Source organism: Equus quagga, chromosome 5, assembly GCF_021613505.1.
Source record: "Equus quagga isolate Etosha38 chromosome 5, UCLA_HA_Equagga_1.0, whole genome shotgun sequence".
In the NCBI taxonomy this organism is placed as follows: Eukaryota; Metazoa; Chordata; class Mammalia; order Perissodactyla; family Equidae; genus Equus; species Equus quagga.
The window spans coordinates 122,905,084-122,922,682 of NC_060271.1; the positions used below are offsets into that span (position 1 = coordinate 122,905,084).

Below are 17,599 nucleotides of genomic sequence, written 5' to 3' on the forward strand. Positions count from 1 at the left end.
AATTGCTTTCCTAAGAAAGGATTGTAACTTTAGAATATGTTTTTGTGTTTGTTAGAAGCAATTTCCATCCAAGAGCCCGTTTACTCTTAGAAGTCTACTGTACTTGGATATCTGAGGCAACAGATGACTGCAAATTAAAAGCAACCTAGTTAGAAAGGTCAGAAGTGGCACCGTTATGTTCAAGTCAAGTCATATTTAACCTGACAGCAAAGCAGAAGGTTGAAATACTAACAAAAGCAGACATAAGAGACGCAAACATTGAGTGCCCCAAGAGCTTCAGGAAGTGTCAGTTCTTTCTAGCATAGTCTATAATGATGTTCTTAATGATAAGTAGTATTTGTTGAGCACTTTTTAGTAATAGCTCATGAAACACTTTTGGATACATTATCTCATTTGATTTATATAACAGATAAGTAAATTAAGATTTACAGGTTAAACAGCTTGCAAAAGTCAAAACAAACTACTCTGAATCTAAATCACATACTGTTTCTACTTTACCATATTGTCTTATGTATAAAATTTGTCCATTATTCTTTCTTTAGGATAACAGAATGATGATCCATCTTAGAGCCATTTCCATCCAAATAATAAGAACCTTATGTTTTTGGCCCTAAGGGAACAATTATCTTAATAAGGACAATCTTCTCTGAGGGTACAGATAAATAAGATGTTACATGGAAGATTTTTTTTCTAATGACTGTAATTGGTATGATCATTCTATGTAGAGCATAGACTTCAGGGCCTAATATCATTTAATGTAAGTTATTACAAAGTTACATACATGGATTATTACATGGATATTACATGGATGCATTGTCAAAGTGGTAGGATTTAAATCTGAAGCCTTCTTGAGAAGTTAGAAAGCTGCATAAATATTAAGAAGCCTTTTTAGGTGATTGAAAATACGTCATTCCTTATAACATGTCAATATCCTGAAGCTTTCATCTGAATTGTCCATCGGATTTGGGACGCAGTTAATGCTTGGAAGAAGTTGAGGCTGTAATGGAATGTGAGATCTGGAAAATACAAGGTTTAAGAGAAAGGTAGATCACAAATGTAAATCTAAGAAAAAATATTAAGGACATAGAGTCTAGGGCAATATGGGAAACCCTGTGACGTACCTATGGAATAATGAAATGGACCGTGTCCAAATTTAGGGAATTTTGAAGAAACATTTAGAAATCAGAGGTGGTTTAAGCAGACTGTACTAGACATTAGAATGAGTTGTGTCATATTAAGATGGAGAACTTTGTGTGACTGAAAAGTGTAGGACACATTTGGACCAAGATTCCTTTACTTACCTTGGTAATTGGGGGGATATATATAAACATTCCTTCCCTACAAAATATATATGTATATAAAATTTTATATGTATATATATTACATATATGTTGTGTGATAAAAGAAAATTTTGATCTCAAACTGGGTTTTGCTTTAAAACCCAGAGTGTGATGATGGTATGGCTAGAGAGATTTATTATAGCAGGTATTGGATATAAGTAAGTGTAAGTAAGTTGGTTCAGCTACATATGTTATAAAACCCATAATACAACGTTGAAATTTTCGCTTTAAATTGGCATACATATTTTGAAGAAATCAAGAGGAAAATATAGTCCTTTGTACCTACTTACGCACAAACTTAGCATTTCTGGTGCTCTTCATTCCTTCCTGATGATCTGAGTTTCCATCTGGTATCATTTCCCTTTAGCCTGAAGAATTTTTTTTTTAAGCATTTCTTATGGTGGAAGTCTGTTGTAATAAATTTTCTTTTTATCTAAAAATGTCTTTTTTTTTTTTTAAAGATTGGCACCTGAGCTAACAACTGTTGCCAATCTCCTTTTTTTTTTTTCCTGCTTTTTCTCCCCAAATCCCCCCAGTATATAGTTCTATATTTTAGTTATGAGTCCTTCCAGTTGTGGCATGTGGGACATCACCTCAGCGTGGCTTGATGAGCAGTGCCATGTGTGTGCCCAGGATCCCAGCCAGTGAAACCCTGGGGCCGCCGAAGCGTGTGTGCAAACTTAACCACTCGGCCATAGGGCCGGCCCCTAGAAATGTTTTGCTTTTAGCTTTTATTCTTGAAGGATATCTCCACCAGATATAAAATTCTAGGTTGGCATTTCTTTCTTCTTTCAGCACCTTAAAGTCTGGTCTTTCATATTCTGTTCCCCATTGTTTCTAGTATGAAAGTCAGTGGTCATTCATATCGTTTTTCCCCATTATGTAATGTTGCTTTTCCTTTAGCTGCTTTCAGAATTTTCTCTTATCTTTGGTTTTCAACTTTTTTTTTAATAATGTGTATGGTATGGGTGTTTTGTTTTGATTTCCTGTTTATCTTTCCTGGGGTTCATTGAGTGACTTGAATCTGTAAATTTTACTTTCATCAAATTTGGGGGAATTTCTGGGCATTGTTTCTTAAAATAACTTTACACTGCATTTTCTCTCTCCTTTTCCTTTCTTCCTATTGGAAATCTCTTGATCTATCTTCAAAATCACTGACCCTTTATCTCCTATCTGCTGTTAAGGGCATCCAGTGAAATTTTTGAAAGATTTTTTTTCAGTTTTAGAATTTCCAGTTGGTTGTTTCTATAGTTTTTCTTTATTTGCTGAAATTTTGTTTTTTCGTTCATTAGGACCATATTGTTTTCTTTCATTTTGAGCACAGTTATAGTAGTTGCTTTAAGACCTTTGCTCAGTCTAACCTCTGGGTCATCTTTTGGGTTGGTCTTCATTACTTTTCCCATTAGTCTAGGTCACGTTTGCCTGTTTCTACATATTCCTAGCAATTTGGGTTGTGTTCCAGATATTCTATTTGATACATAGAAGGTACTCTAGATTCTGCTATGTTTTTGTGGTGAATATTGGTTTCTTGTTTGTTTTTGTTTTCATGAGACTCTGACTCCAAATTCCTGTGACTTCTGTGGTGGTCAGCAGTAGCAGACCTTTCTGCTTAGATCTCTTAGCCTTAGTTGGGTTGCTTGGAGTCTGCCCCACGCATGTACAGTGCAGAAATTGTCTAAAAATCTTAGCAGAATTTATATTCAGAATTTGGTTGTCTCCTTTTTGAAGCTTCCTCCCTCAGTTTCCAGCAGCTTTGGTTGCCCCAAACTCTGTCCTTTGGTTCTTCAAGCCTGGGTTCTCTATAGGAATTTTGGTGCCCCACCTCCATCCCCAGGCCTATCTTCAGGCAAAAAAGCTATAAAAACCTCACTCTGTACCAGTCCTTTCTTTGAAGTGTAGTGTGCACTCCAGTTTGTTTTTTAGTTGTTTTCCGTTACCCTCACATAGTTTTTATATTTTCGTCCAGAGCTTATAGTTATCTGCAGGAGGCTTTGGTCTGATAGGAATTATTCCTCCAATCACCAGGAAACATAGGAGACTTATTTATTAAATAAACTCTTTGAGAACAGCGACCGTATTTTAACTCATTTTTTTCTCTACAAAATCTTACACATTGAAGATGCCCAGTAAAAACTTACTGAATTGATGGAAGGATGAATGAAATGCGCGCTTTGTGAGAACTGTTAACGAATCCAGCTTTTCTAGCAAGTTATGAGAAAAGAATAGCTTATTTGCTATCTGAATATCGTCTTTGATGAAGTATCTGTTCAGATCTTTTGCCCATTTTTAAATTGGGTTGTTTGTTGTTTTATTTTTTTAATTGAGTTTTTATTGTATTCTGGATACAAATGCTGTGTCAGATACATGATTTGCAAATATTTTTCTCCTAGTGTGCAGTTTGTCTTTTCATTCTCTCATCAGTGTCTTTTGTAGCACATGTTCTTCTTGATGAAGTCAAAGTTTTAGATGTCAATTTTTCTTTTATGGACTCTGCTTTTGATATTGATCTAGAAACTCACTACCAAACACAAGATCACACAGCTTTCCTCTTTTCTCTAGATATTTTATATTGTTAGGTGTTACGTTTAGGTGTGTGATCCATTTTGAGTTAATTTTTAAAGTGTAAGGTAATGTGTTGAAGTTCCTTTTTTGCATGTGGATATCCAGTTGTCCAAGTACCATTTGGTGCAGAGATTGAAGAGCTTTTTTTAATAGCTAACTTTTTTTTTTTTGGAGAAGATTAGCCCTGAGCTAGTGTCTGCTGCCTCTCCTCCTCTTTTTGCTGAGGAAGACTGGTCCTGAGCTAACATTTGTGCCCATCTTCCTCTATTTTATATGTGGGATGCCTGCTGCAGCGTGGTTTGATGAGCTGTCTGTAGGTCCGTACCTGGTATCCAAACCGGCAAACTCTGGGTCGCTGAAGTAGAACATGTGAACTTGACTGCTGTTCCACCACGCTGGCCCCTAATAGCTAACTTTTGAATGCTTATGTGCCCGGCACTGTTGTGTTTTATGTTATCTGATTCAGTTTTCACAACAAGCCATGTAGCAGCTGCTGCTTTTATCTTCCCAGGAAGAAATTGAGAAAAAACGGTTTAGTTTCCTTGTCCAGAGTTACAAAACTACTACCAACAGCCAGAACTATAATTTGAATCCAGTTCTGTCCCCTTGTAAGCCACATTGAGGAGTTTGAGCTTTGTCTTTAAGTCAAGGTCTAAAATATGTTAGTCAGGTGATCAGAGTACATTTAGAAAGATGACTAATTACATTTTGGAGATCAGTGTGTAGGTTAGGAAGACAGGAGAGGATTGCAGTATTTTATGTAAGAGATGATGGTAGTCTGCATAACCGGATAACTGGAAAATAGATTTAAGTGAGATGTAGGAGGTTGACTTTAGTGATTGTGTATTGGTGTAAGAAAGGAAAGAATTACGTTATAAGTGAGGAAGAAAGAAGGAGATAATTGGAAATTCTGAAGAGGAGAGAGATTTGGAGGCAAGGGTCCTAAGCATATACAGATAGTTCTCAAAGCAATGAGTGGATGAGATTGCTCAGAATAAAGGGTAAACAGAGTACCTTAGATAGAATTCTAAGAAACACTAACATTTACGAGTTGAGGAAACAAATAGGAGTCTGTGAAGAAGCGACTAAACACATGGGAAAGTAAAAAGAATTAAAAGAGATGAAGTAGCGACAGAGAACGTATTGCAGGAAGGGAGGAGTGCTTTGTAGTGTCAGACACTATGGAGTTTGAGAGAGAGAATTGACTGGTGAAAATAATAGAATTACATAGTAAGGCCCAAAAGTTTGAAGGCTGTGAATTTGTAGTGGCTTCAGGTTTTTTTGTTTTTGTTTTTGTTTCGGTGAGGAAGTTTGGCCCTGAGCTAAGATCTGTTGCCAGTCTTTCTCTATTTTGTATGTAGGATGCTGCCACAGCATGGCTTGATGAGTGGTTTGCAGGATCTGAACCTGCAAACACTGGGCCACTGAGCAGTGTGCACGAAGTTAACCACTATGCCACCAGCCTGGCCCCAGGAATTTTTATTTTGTGTGTGTGTGTAAAGAAGATTGGCCCTGAGCTAACATCTGCGCCAGTCTTCCTCTACTTTTTGTATGTGGGATAGCTCCACAGCATGGCTGACAAATGGAGTAGGTCTGCAACCAGCATCTGAACCTGGGCACCAAAGGAGAGTGTGTGGAACTTTAACCACTCAGTCCCCCCCCCCCAAATTATTCTTAAGGAAATGTGTGAGTATTATAATTACTCTCACAGCTGATTAATTTATCTATTGCTTTGAGGTAGAACTGTATCACCATTTAAATATTTTCAGTGAAATGTTTTTTATCATTGCTATAAGATCTGCAAATAATGAAATGCTGAGAAATTTTGAAAAATCTTAAAGAAATAATGCAAAATAATTTTGTGATAGGAACTACAACATAAAAAAACAAGATAGCTATTTTAGTATGCGAGCTCACTTCTTCTAGTCTTTACTTTCCTTCTCTTCTTTTGCTCAAGAAGCTAGTAAGGGGGCTGGCCGTGTGGCCAAGAGGTTAAGTTCGCGCACTCCACTTTGGTGGCCCAGGGTTTCACCAGTTCACATCCTGGGTGTGGACATGGCATTGCTCATCAAGCCGTGCTGAGGCGGCATCCCACATGCCGCAACTAGAAGGACCCACAACTAAAAATATACAACTGTGTACCGGGGGACTTTGGGGAGAAAAAGGAAAAGTAAAAAAATCTTAAAAAAAAAAAAACTAGTAAGGGTTTCTTTTTGCACACAGAATAACCCAGGAACCCTTGATCCCAGATTTTCCTACAAATTAGAGTGTAGATTGCTGTCATGTGCTCTGTTTAGGAAAACCTGTCTTCATGGAGAAATGGATTCTTGCCCTTCTCAGCTCATGCTAACATCAGTAATAGCAGCAATATACTAATATAAAAATAGTTAATGCAATCTATTTCTTAAATTTTTCTTTCTACTAATTTTTGTTTTTGTCATTCAACAGGTTTGATCTGTGGATGAAATGAATCATGATTTTCAAGCTCTTGCATTAGAATCTCGGGGAATGGGAGAGGTAAATACTTATGAATACTAAGAATGCATACCTCACTTTGATTATTTGAGCCATTGAGATTTTTTTTAATCATAAATCTTTTTGAAAATAGTGGTTATGTCTTCCACATGATGTGGGTTTTTTAAAATCTCGGATTATTCAATTTTGTAGTTGTAGTGATTACCAGACTATTTTTTTTTTTTTTAACTTTCAGCAGTAATTTTTAGTGAGATTGTATCTAGTTGATTTGATTGCCTTGATTAGATAATGTCTTATATTTTGGTAATGAAGCATAATTACTTTGCTCAGAAAAGAACCTTCCTTGATCCTTGTCCTGCTGTTTTATATATGTATGCTGTGTTTGCTTAGCCACACGTAATTGTTCACTATTCTCTTCCAAAAATCTCTCCTTGTTCTCTGTTTGCTTAATAAACTTCTAGAAGACTCAACTGAAAAAGACTCTTAATCTATTGTCCCGTTGCCATCTGCGGTAGAATTAATTACTTCCTCATCTGACTTTTAGATCTTTATACGTACTTTTATTATATTACTAGTTACAGTTTATTTGTTTTATATTAGTTTCCTCTGTAGATCGTTAGCTTTAAATGACTAGCATATAGTGAGCACTTAAATTTTTGAATGGACTTTATCAGTCCTGTTAATCTGTGATTTTCATTGGGGCATCCCATTTAACCTCACCATTACATAGCTTAAGGCATCAAAAATACTAGTTTTCCATATACCTAATGAATATTTAGAAAACTTTAATTGATTATGAAAGCCCTTGTGGTCACGTCTTTATTTTGTCATGTTCTATAGTACTAACATAGTGTGGAGTTTGATAATAGAAAATAATGGTGAACAGAACTTAAGATGTGTAATTAACTGCTTGCTCCTGGAGATTATTTTACTTTGGTAGATTAGAGACCTTCATGAGACTCACTCCATCCAATGCTGTGCTCTTCAGATGCAGAAAAAGAGTCCAGTCACTCCTCTGGGCCACAAGAGGGCACCCTGCAGCTAGCTAACCCTCCCCTTCTGCAGAACAGCGTTTTCCAAAGAGTTTGTCATTTTCAGAGGACTGATTTAAGGGTGAGTTAAGGTGCTTAAGCTTAAGTATTGCCAAAGTAAACTTGTTAGTCCAGTGCGTAAGGTAAAATTCTAGGCCCTAAGAAAAACTTGTGAAAGGGAATAATATTTTAGACAGAAAAACTACAGCTTCACTGAAATGCAGTGGCTGCTTAGGCATTATTTACACTATGGGTGAATAAAATTTGAGAAGTAGTTGAAAAGGGCTTTTGTTTTTCCCTGCTGCTTGTTTTCTTTCGTCTTTAGAAAATAGAATAACGTATCTTAAAAGCAGGTTTGAACAGTGTTTCAGCCTAGTCTGTGACAAACTTGAACTTGATGACTTTTTTAAGAGGAAGTAGTCAAAACCTTATCTTAATTCTATATAGACGCCAACACTTTACTTCCCAGATCTACATTGTGTATACGTTTACAAATTGGCTCTTTTTTACCTCCCTTTCTAAATAGTATTTGATAAATCCTAAGAGATCTTTGCAGTTAAAAAAAGTCATGATCAGAAATAGTAGTTGAAAGAGTTTAGTTAGTTATTTAGGGGTGGAGGAGGGATATTTGAGGTTTTTGGAAAAGAGAGAAGCTAAGTTGAATAGTACATTAAACGATCTAAGCTTAAATCCAGGCTTTCTTAATGGAAATGTCAGAGATGCAGAGTAAAAGTGGCTAGAGTTTTAGACTGCCTGCTTTTTTGGTGGATAGCAGCAGGTCAGTGCTTCTGTGAACTTCATCTAGTAAAAATGTGTTTTTAAATAAGATGTTATTCACAAATTAAGTTTTTTTCTTAACAGTTTACCGGCTAATTCTTTTACCTCGAAGAGATAGCTAAGAAACCTACTGAGGTTTCTGTCTCTGGGTTCTCTCTCCCACAAGCCTTTCTATCTTTCCTCACCTCATAGGCAGCAGGGAACCTTCTGGGATTTCCTTCTTTGCCTGTCTCTCTCTCACCAGTCTTCTCCTCCTTTCCTGACAGGTGAGGTTTTTTGTTTTTGTTTTATCCCAGAATTGATTTTAATAAATTGAAAGCAGCCTAAAGTTTCTGGCTCTTGAGTTTTCTAAAATTGTTTATTTTTTTAATGTGACATCCTTTTTTAATGGATTGCCCTATTCTTGACTTTTTCTTTAAAAATAAAGTTTCCCTAATTATGTCTTCAGTTGTTGTAAATCTCTAATGTACAAAGCATTGTACTTCATGTAGGGCTGTTGTCAAATGTACTGGTTTTTGTAGATCGTGATAGCTTTACTGACCCATCGTCAGAAGGGCAGTCTCTTCTAGTTCATCCAGAAGTAGCAACAGATTTGTATTCATCCATTCATAAACTTATCCTTTCCATTTTTTTCATAGCATATTTTGGTTAGAAGAGCTACCAATATGTGTTATGTCATGTGCATTAAAAAGAGCAAAGCTGGGGCCAGTCCTGTGGCCCAGTGGTTTAAGTTCACACACTCCACTTTGGCGGCCCAGGGTTTCGCTGGTTCGGATCCTGGGCGCGGACATGGCATCACTCATTAGGCCACGCTGAGGCTGCGTCCCACATGACACAACTAGAAGGATCCATAACTAATATATATAACTATGTACTGGGGGAATTTGGGGAGAAAAAGCAGGAAGAAAAAAATAGGGAACTGCAAAACATTAAAAAACAATTAAAAAAAAAGCAAAGCTAATCCATAGGAGGTTGAACTCAGCTTCATTAGTATAGTGTTTATATATATATAAACTATAGTGTGTGTATATATGTATATGTAAGTTCCTGTTTATTTTTTAAATAAGGAGAAAGAGGCCCCTGCCGGAAATTCTTTAGGGAATCCAGAATATAACTTTAAATCACTGAGTTAATGTGTTTTATTTTGGGAGTATTTTCATAGCATACTGTGATAAATAATGCTCCCTCCTTTCTTTTTGGACACAATAATTTTTTTTAAACAATATTTCTTTAAATAATATGTAAAGAAAATATTAAAGAAAATTTGTGTACTAAGATCCCAGGTAGTCTGGTGAGGTAGAAAACAAGGTGGATAGGGGTGTAAGGAAATTTCTGTTTTCTCTCAGATCTATCACTAGTGCTGTGACCTTGAGTACGACTAATTTCTTTGAAGATAAGAAGAAGAACCTTTTGTATGAACCACATACATATTTCTCTCAAGTGCTCCAGCTCTGATCTGAGCTGTTAGGGATAACCGGAATTGGAAACCAGCTGTTTTAAATGGTGTTTAAATAGCTGATCATAGTTTTGTCTACATAAATCCATATCTTAACAATTGTATCTTAAGCTTTATCCACTTTCATGAATACCCACATTGTATGGGCTGAATATCATGACAATATCTTAAACTTTTATTTTTTCAGTATATTTAGTGGTGGTCTAATAATGGAAGTTTTCAGAAATGTTGATGAATTAGAGTATGATTGAAAAGAACCATCTTCTACAGTAGTTAAGTGTAAAGAGAATGGGCCTTAGAATTAATTCTAATGAGATGTGAATTCAAGTCTTGATGCTGCCATTTACTAACTATGTAACCTTGGGCAATTTATTTAACTTCTGATTCTGTTTCCTTATGCAAAATGTGACTATTAGGCAACCACTCTTTCTAAGTAGGGGGGTTTCACGATCCCCCTAGGATATTCAGACAGACTCAAAAAGAAAGCAAACAGCTATAGACAAGATTTTTTTAATGAATGATATTGTAATCCTTTAAAATAATCAGCCAGTTGAATGTTGCTGATTAGCATGTTGTTCATGTTTTATGATATTAAAGGATTCGTACTTTTGGTAGTGAGGATACCTGATACGTATGTGTGTGCTGTGTGCTGGATGCTGTTCTAGGCAGTTTACTTTATCTTCTTTCGTTCTGGCCTCCTAGAAACTCTATGACACTAGTTTTATTATTATTTTTTTACAGATTGGCACCTGAGCTAACTATTGCCAATCTTCTTCACCCCCCTCACCCCCTTGCTTTTTCTCACCAAATCCCCCCAGTACATAGTTGTATATTTTAGTTCGGGTCCGTCTAGTTGTGGCACGTGAGATGCCATCTCAGCATGGCCTGAAGAGCGGTGCCGTGTTGGCACCCAGGAACTGAACCAGCGAAACCCTGGCCCGCCAAAGCGGAGTACACGAACTTAACCACTCGGCCATGGGGCCGGCGCCCCAGTAGTTTTATTATTATCTTTACAGATGAGGAAACTGAAGCTCGGAACAGTTAATTAACTGGCCTAAGGCCATGTGTTAATGCTTGAAGAAGAGTTTGAATTCATGAGTGCCTTGACTATTTGTAGTATTGCTGCCCATTGGAAGTGATGACATCTAAAAATGTTTAGTGGTCATAGTAAGTGATATTAGGAATGGAGAAGATTTGGGGAAATAGACGTATAGCCTTTAAATCTTTTTAATTCTTAGGATTATGTTAGTTTGATTGGTTTGGTGATTTTACATAACAGTTTGTATTAGAAGAATCTGAAGTGTAAGTGCACCTCCTTATTTTATTATTTATTTTGAGGCAGTGTGCTACAGTGTTTACTGATTTCTTTGGAGATGGAGAGGGCAAGCCGAAAATGCTTCTTGAAGTAAAGAACTAATAAAATGGTGGGCAGGTGGGGGATAAATTTGTATGTCCACTCAATCATTTCTGAGTCGGAAGGATTGGGGAGCAGGTTGACAAATCCGGAGTTGCTTGACCTTGGTTTAGAGCTTTTGTGAATTAGGAAACTAATATTAAGTGATAATGGGTAATATATTTTATAGATCTTTAAGATCTGTTAGCCCTTGTTTTCTCTAATGTGCTTCCCCACTTCTGCTACAGTAAAAGAGTCTCCAGGGGCAAATCACTGTTTTTATTGCTGTTCCAACCAGCACACCACTTTTATCTTTTTTTTTTTTTTTTAATAGTTCTGTCCTGAATTGTTGCCTTTCTCTATATTTAGTTGATTTTAACTTATTCTTGGTCACAAGCTAGTAGTTTCTCTGTAAGTATTTGAAATCGGCATCTAAACTGTCACAGAAAGCTGTTTCTAGAATATTGATAAAGGCCTTTGTTAGGAGGTGTTAATTCTGTTAACTACTGAGTTATTTTCTGTGCACGATAACTTATAAATGTTTGCAAAATGAAGAAATATTCATAGCACAGTGTTTGGCAGAAAGTAGGCACACTGGGTAAGTGCTTGACATAAATCTTTTTCCTTAGTTGTACAGTTTGTGTTTTAAGGCAGTGATCTATGAGATGCTGCTAAAGCAGTCCTGGAACCTTATCCCAGAAGACTTTGGAATAGTCTCCTCAAAGAGATTCTATTATTTCTACTACCTCAGACAATTAGTTTGTTTCAGCTGCTTCTATGTCTGTGATAAATGCTTCTATTAAGTTGTTATAACTTTATTTTCTGTTCCTTATTGTTACTCTATTTTGATATTGAAACATTTTTCTTCATGCAGTGTGAGATAAAAGCATTTTTTTAAATTCTCTCAGGAACCATTTTCTCCTGCCTGAAATAGCTTTATTTGCAATATTTTTAAGGGATTAACTTGGGTTTTACTGTGAATAAATGTTAATTATTTAAATATATCAAGTACAGTGTTTTAGTATTATCAGATTTACATTTTGTTTGAATAAAATACACGAAACTTTTATAGTGAGATTTTTAAAAATTGAAGGGATGGAGGTTGTATTTTACTGGGATCTTTGTTAGAGCAGATTGTTGTCTTAAGATGTCTGTACTTTAAATACAAATCATTTGTAGCACAGGGAGATTGTAACATGCAAAAACTTTTGTTTTTTAAATAGCAGAAGTTAATTTCCTTTAAAATTAAAAATATTTAGCAAAAGGTCTGTAGATTAAGACCATGCCCAAATTGAATTTTCCCTCCTTCCTTCAAAGCTGCTTCTCCCATTTTTTTCTGTTCTGGTCAGTAATACTACCATTTATCTTGTTACCGAAATTTTAAAGTTGTATCCTTTTTGTCACCCCCCCCCCCCCGCCATTTGTATTCATATCCTATTGACTCTCCTAGATGTCTCTCAAATCCCTTTTATTTTCTCAGTTCTCTCTGCCAGTACCCTGTTTGAATTCTTGTCATCTTGTCCCCATTGTTGTAATTCTCCTAAACTGATCTTCTTGCCTCCAGTCTAGAATATTCATTATTCTTACAATTTAACAACTTGAGTGGTTTTCTAAAACATAATATCACTCTTGCCAACCTCTCTTGATTCTCGCTTGCTTCAATGTGTAATACAGGGTTTCTTTAGCATGTCTTTAAGGTTCCTCATAATCTGACCTGGATAGCTTTACCAGCATCAGCTTTGACTTTCCCGCATCTGTTCCTCCATCTTACACCCTGTTCTACACACTGTGCGTTTTCTCAAGTTGTTCATGATTTACTGTGTCTTCCTCACCTTCCACTCACACTTTCAACCCCCAAAACACACACAGTCTTACCTCCCAGACCCAATTCACGTTTTACTAAGTTCATTTTATTATAGTTAGTTTATATGTTTGTGAGCTCTCTGAAGATGAGGTCACCATGCGCTCAAGGAGACAAACACAGGTAATGTAGTGTGATAAGTGTAGTAATAGAAGTATATACAGGTTTAATTATGAGCACTGAAAGACTGGGTATCTAATTACAGGCTGAGAGGGAAGAGTATCTTACAAATGCTTATTTAAAATGCTAAATGCATATCTCAGAAAACCAATCTATTTTTTTCAAACAAACATATCCCCCAGTCCACTTCCTCTCTGTGTCAGAGAAGGTAGAGAGGAGAGGCCTGGATGCATATTAAAGTATCGTTAGGAATTGGCCAAATGTATATTTTGAGTTAGCAGTGAATGGTTGCATCAACACAGTTTTTATGTAATGTGTATATCACAATACAGGATAGGTAGAGCACAGGGCTTTGCCATTATCATCTCAAAAGTATTTCAGGATCTTTTGTGTGTGTCTCTTCTACCTTCTGTAGCTTCCTGATTTGGGAGTGATAGATTGCTAGTATTCAGGACCTAGGAAGAGTTGTCAAATTCACTTCCATTGAATAAGTGAAGTAAGAATGAAAATACATTTTCTATCATGGAAGCTGTAGGATAAGAGGTGATCCATCCAAGGGCAGTATTTGGAAGTAAAGGAAAAATTTTGATCATTTATATAGATATTTTTATCGTATTTGTGTTATCTGTATTGAGAAATTTAGTCTTTTGAAAAAATTTATGTGTAAAGAAAACCACTTAATAGTAAAACCATTTGGGAAATGTAGAAAAGTCAAAAGTGGACTTTGATTAATGTTCAGGTCTAGAATTATCAGAGCCAGTGCCCAAAACGTAAGTGGAAGTTATTTTATTTTTAATAAGACAAATTAGGAAATGAGTCATTGAATTTTCATTAGCATTGAAAAGTAACTTGTACTTATTAGTGGTAAGTTTGCTTTCCTTTACATATTAGTTCTTTGTAACTAGAGTAAAATTTAAATGTAATATTTTTTCCCTCCCACATAGCTTTTGCCTACCAAAAAGTTTTGGGAACCTGATGATTCAACAAAAGATGGACAAAAAGGCATATTTCTTGGGGATGATGAATGGAGAGAGACTGCATGGGGAACTTCTCGTAAGTTATTGGTGTATGTGTGAGAGTTATTAATTCTTGCATTTTTTAAAAACCTGTCTCCCCTCAGACAGTATTTGGAGAAAATTTGTGATGTCTTTGTTGAGGATTTCGTAAATCTTTACAATGTGCATTTTCTTATGTAAATTAATCCTTATCTAATGGTCCACTTATTGATTAGAAGTGTTTGTCACAGTAAGATTTTTATTTTTTTGTTTTATTTGAAGTTAACTCTGAATTTCCATTAAAACAGAGGACACATTTCAACCATAGGAATTTTAAATCTTAAATTGTATCAGAAGATAGTGACTCATTTATCTAATTTTGGCTCAGTCTCACTTTATTAGACGTTAGCCACATCCAGAAAGAAAGTAAACTCCCTTAGTAAGGTAGAATTCCCAGAAAGGGAGCAGGCTTTGAATGTTTTTGATATCTATAAGTAGTGAAGAGAGACTTATGTCCAAGAAACCATTAAGGGAAAAGGCACCTGGTATCTAAGGAGTGTAACTCACAGGAGTGACCGTATATATTGGTACATTAAAGAGCACAGTTAGATTTCTTAAAATAGTGCTGATTATATTTTTAAATATTTCTGATTAGTAAAATGTGAGAGATATATACATGTATTTTACAAATAAGTTTTCTTTTTTTCTGAGGAAGATGGACCCTGAGCTAACATCTGTTGCCATTCTTCCTCTATTTTGTATGTGAGTTGCTGTCACAGCATGGCCACTGATAGATAAGTGGTGTAGATCTGCACACAGGAATTGAACCCGGGCCACTGAAGTGGTGTGCACCAAACTAACCACTAGGCCACTGGGGCTGGCCCAGTTTTCTCTTTTTATAAGAGTTTAACGTAGCTTGTTAAAGCTATACAAAATGACCAAAGTAATATAAAAAGAAATTTCTGGATGATAATTATCAAATTAGCCTTATATTTTGAGTATGAATTACAAGGTATTTCTTTATTCTCCAAATCATTAAAATATATATTAAGAGATTTTAAAGTCCTTTATAGTTTTAAAAATTGTTACTAAACTAAATTAATTGCCAAAAAGTTAGGAAGTGCTGGAAAGTTTTAGTGATTAGTACTCTTTTACAGTCATCATTGATAAAGATTAAAAACTTTGGTAGCTACTAATTTAGACTAGAATTTCCTTAAAATACTGGGAATTTTCTTTGAGTTCAACCAATATGTGATATAATATGCCAGGTTTGGAGAATACAAAGATAAATGAGATACAATTCTTGCCCTCAAGGAATTTTTTTTTCTGGATTTATGAGACTGGACTCAATTTAAATTATTCAGTTATTTGGACTAGGATACATTTTTCCCATGAAAGGCACTTTCTTTGCTAAAATCACATGTGCTTGAAAACTTGGTTGATAAACGTGTTTTGAAGGTTGAATGGTTAATTGCTTTACTTGCCAGAACTAAATATTTTGTAAAGCATTCCAAAGCAAAGCGTCTTGAGCACAACATGGTAATGAGAAATAATGGTATTATTTTCAGTATGGGTGGTAGGGAAATAGTTTTGGTATGTTATATTTGGAGGACAACTAGTACCAGCAGTAAAACGTTTAAACAACATATTTATACATTCCTATTTCTTTTTTGTGTCAAACTTATAATTTTAGTTAATTCCTTATACCATTCCCTCTCCCAACTTAACTTTCTTAGTTGTATGGATAAAATTTTAAGGATAAATAATTAGTCTTTACCAGGAGACATGAGAAAATTAGAAATGAATGGAATTATTTTGTTTACTGAACAAACGTCTATTGAATGTCAAGCACGTACAAATATGAATAACACATTCCTTGTCCTAAAGGAATTGTCATTCTAACAGAGACCTTTCTATGCATGCAGGAAACTTTATCATAGACATGTTTCTTTCTCAGCTGAACTGAGCTACTTGTGATTGTTAATTTCATTGTGTTCTCCTGGCTCTTCCAGGCCTTTGAAGGTGCTGGTTTCTCTAACTGAAATGCTCTTTAGACCCTACCTTCACCTGTTGTTTCGCTCACTTTAACTCTTTCCCTTCATATCACCTCCTTTGGGATTCACACTGAGACTGGGAAAGATTAATGCCCCTTCTTTCTGTTCCCGTAGTATCCTGGGTTTCTTTTATTGAAGCACTTTTACTCTATTATTACTGCCTTCTAATTAACCTGTAATCTCTTTGAGGTCAGGGACTGTCTTGTTTTTCTTGGATTCTCCGTACATGTACAATATCTGGCACATGAGAGAGAGTAAATCAGTATTTGAGCTATGTGACTGAATGGGTGAATGGTTGAATGAAGAAATATAATAACTAATCACTCATGGATAAAGGTACTGAAATGGAAATGTTTTAATATGGTTTAACAAAAGTAGCGTTTAAAAATTATTACAGTTAATGAAATGATGACTTGAGTGCCTCTGTGGTAGTGATAGTTCAGTCCTTTAAGGACTAGACCTAATATTGAGTATTATAGATGTTCATAAGTGAGTCCGAGGTAGCTGGCAGTTCCTTAAACAATTTTTTTGGGGGCAAATCTATTTGAGTGTTGCCTCATGTTTTATTATATATGTATTCTATTTGCTCTCAGATCATATATGTTGCTTTTTCTTTTTGTCACAAAAATATGTAGAAAAGGTATTTGTACCAGGTGAATAATTTTTTGTTAAAAATAAATGGAAAACCTTTAAACTAGAAGGGATTTTAAAAAATAAACTTTAGATGCTACTTAGATTTTACAGCAAGAATAGGAAGTTCTGTGATACTACTGGCTTTTCCAAACTCTCTCGTGGATATAGCAATACAGCTATGTGTTATTAATCTGTCCAGTACATAACTGTGAGCTTGAGACATGCCTCTGCCGATTTAGGAGGAGTTATTTTTATTCTTCTAGGTTTTTATCCCTGAAGGTTTTTGTTTTGAATTGTTATGAATTGCTAAAAGAACTTTAACTTATTAATAAGATGCTTACAAGCAACTGAGCCTTCAGGTTAGTGTTTCTGTCTCCACCGACCTTTTGGTTTGACTCTTCTTCACATAGACTTTTACCTGGTGTTTTTTTTTAACCAAATGAGTCTTTCTGTCTGTGTTCTCAAGAAATGTGTCTAGTCCAGTGAATCTCAACAGAATGAAGAGCTTTTTATAAATATTATAATAACATTCAAAATAAAGCAATATGCCAGTTTTTCTTACTTTGGTATATTAATTTATGTAAATACATTTGGGTTACTGTGAAAACAACAAATATGTCATTGTGTTCTTTCTTCCGAACAGACCATTCAATGTCCCAGCCTATTATGGTACAGAGAAGATCTGGACAGGGTTTTCATGGAAACAGTGAAGTAAACGCAATACTGTCTCCGCGATCAGAAAGTGGAGGCCTTGGTGTGAGCATGGTAGAATATGTATTAAGTTCTTCTCCTGCTGATAAATTGGATTCTCGATTTAGGAAGGGAACTTTTGTAAGTATTTTGAAAAAAGAAATATTTAATGATTACTCAATGGTTATGTGGTTATCTTTAAGTCATTTTAT

General features: G+C 35.5%; 1 protein-coding gene across 4 annotated transcripts in view; it reads left to right on the forward strand.

The window, feature by feature from the left end:
* PUM2 (pumilio RNA binding family member 2) overlaps positions 1-17,599 on the forward strand; it is a 93,786-nt gene that overhangs the window by 15,636 nt on the left and 60,551 nt on the right. For all 4 annotated transcript variants that reach the window (XM_046660092.1, XM_046660093.1, XM_046660094.1 and 1 more), the window contains exons 2-4: positions 6,351-6,419; positions 13,960-14,068; positions 17,341-17,528. In XM_046660092.1, coding sequence (XP_046516048.1) covers positions 6,369-6,419; positions 13,960-14,068; positions 17,341-17,528 — 348 coding nt within the window. In that variant the 5' untranslated portion in view covers positions 6,351-6,368. The remainder of the gene's footprint in view (positions 1-6,350; positions 6,420-13,959; positions 14,069-17,340; positions 17,529-17,599) is intronic.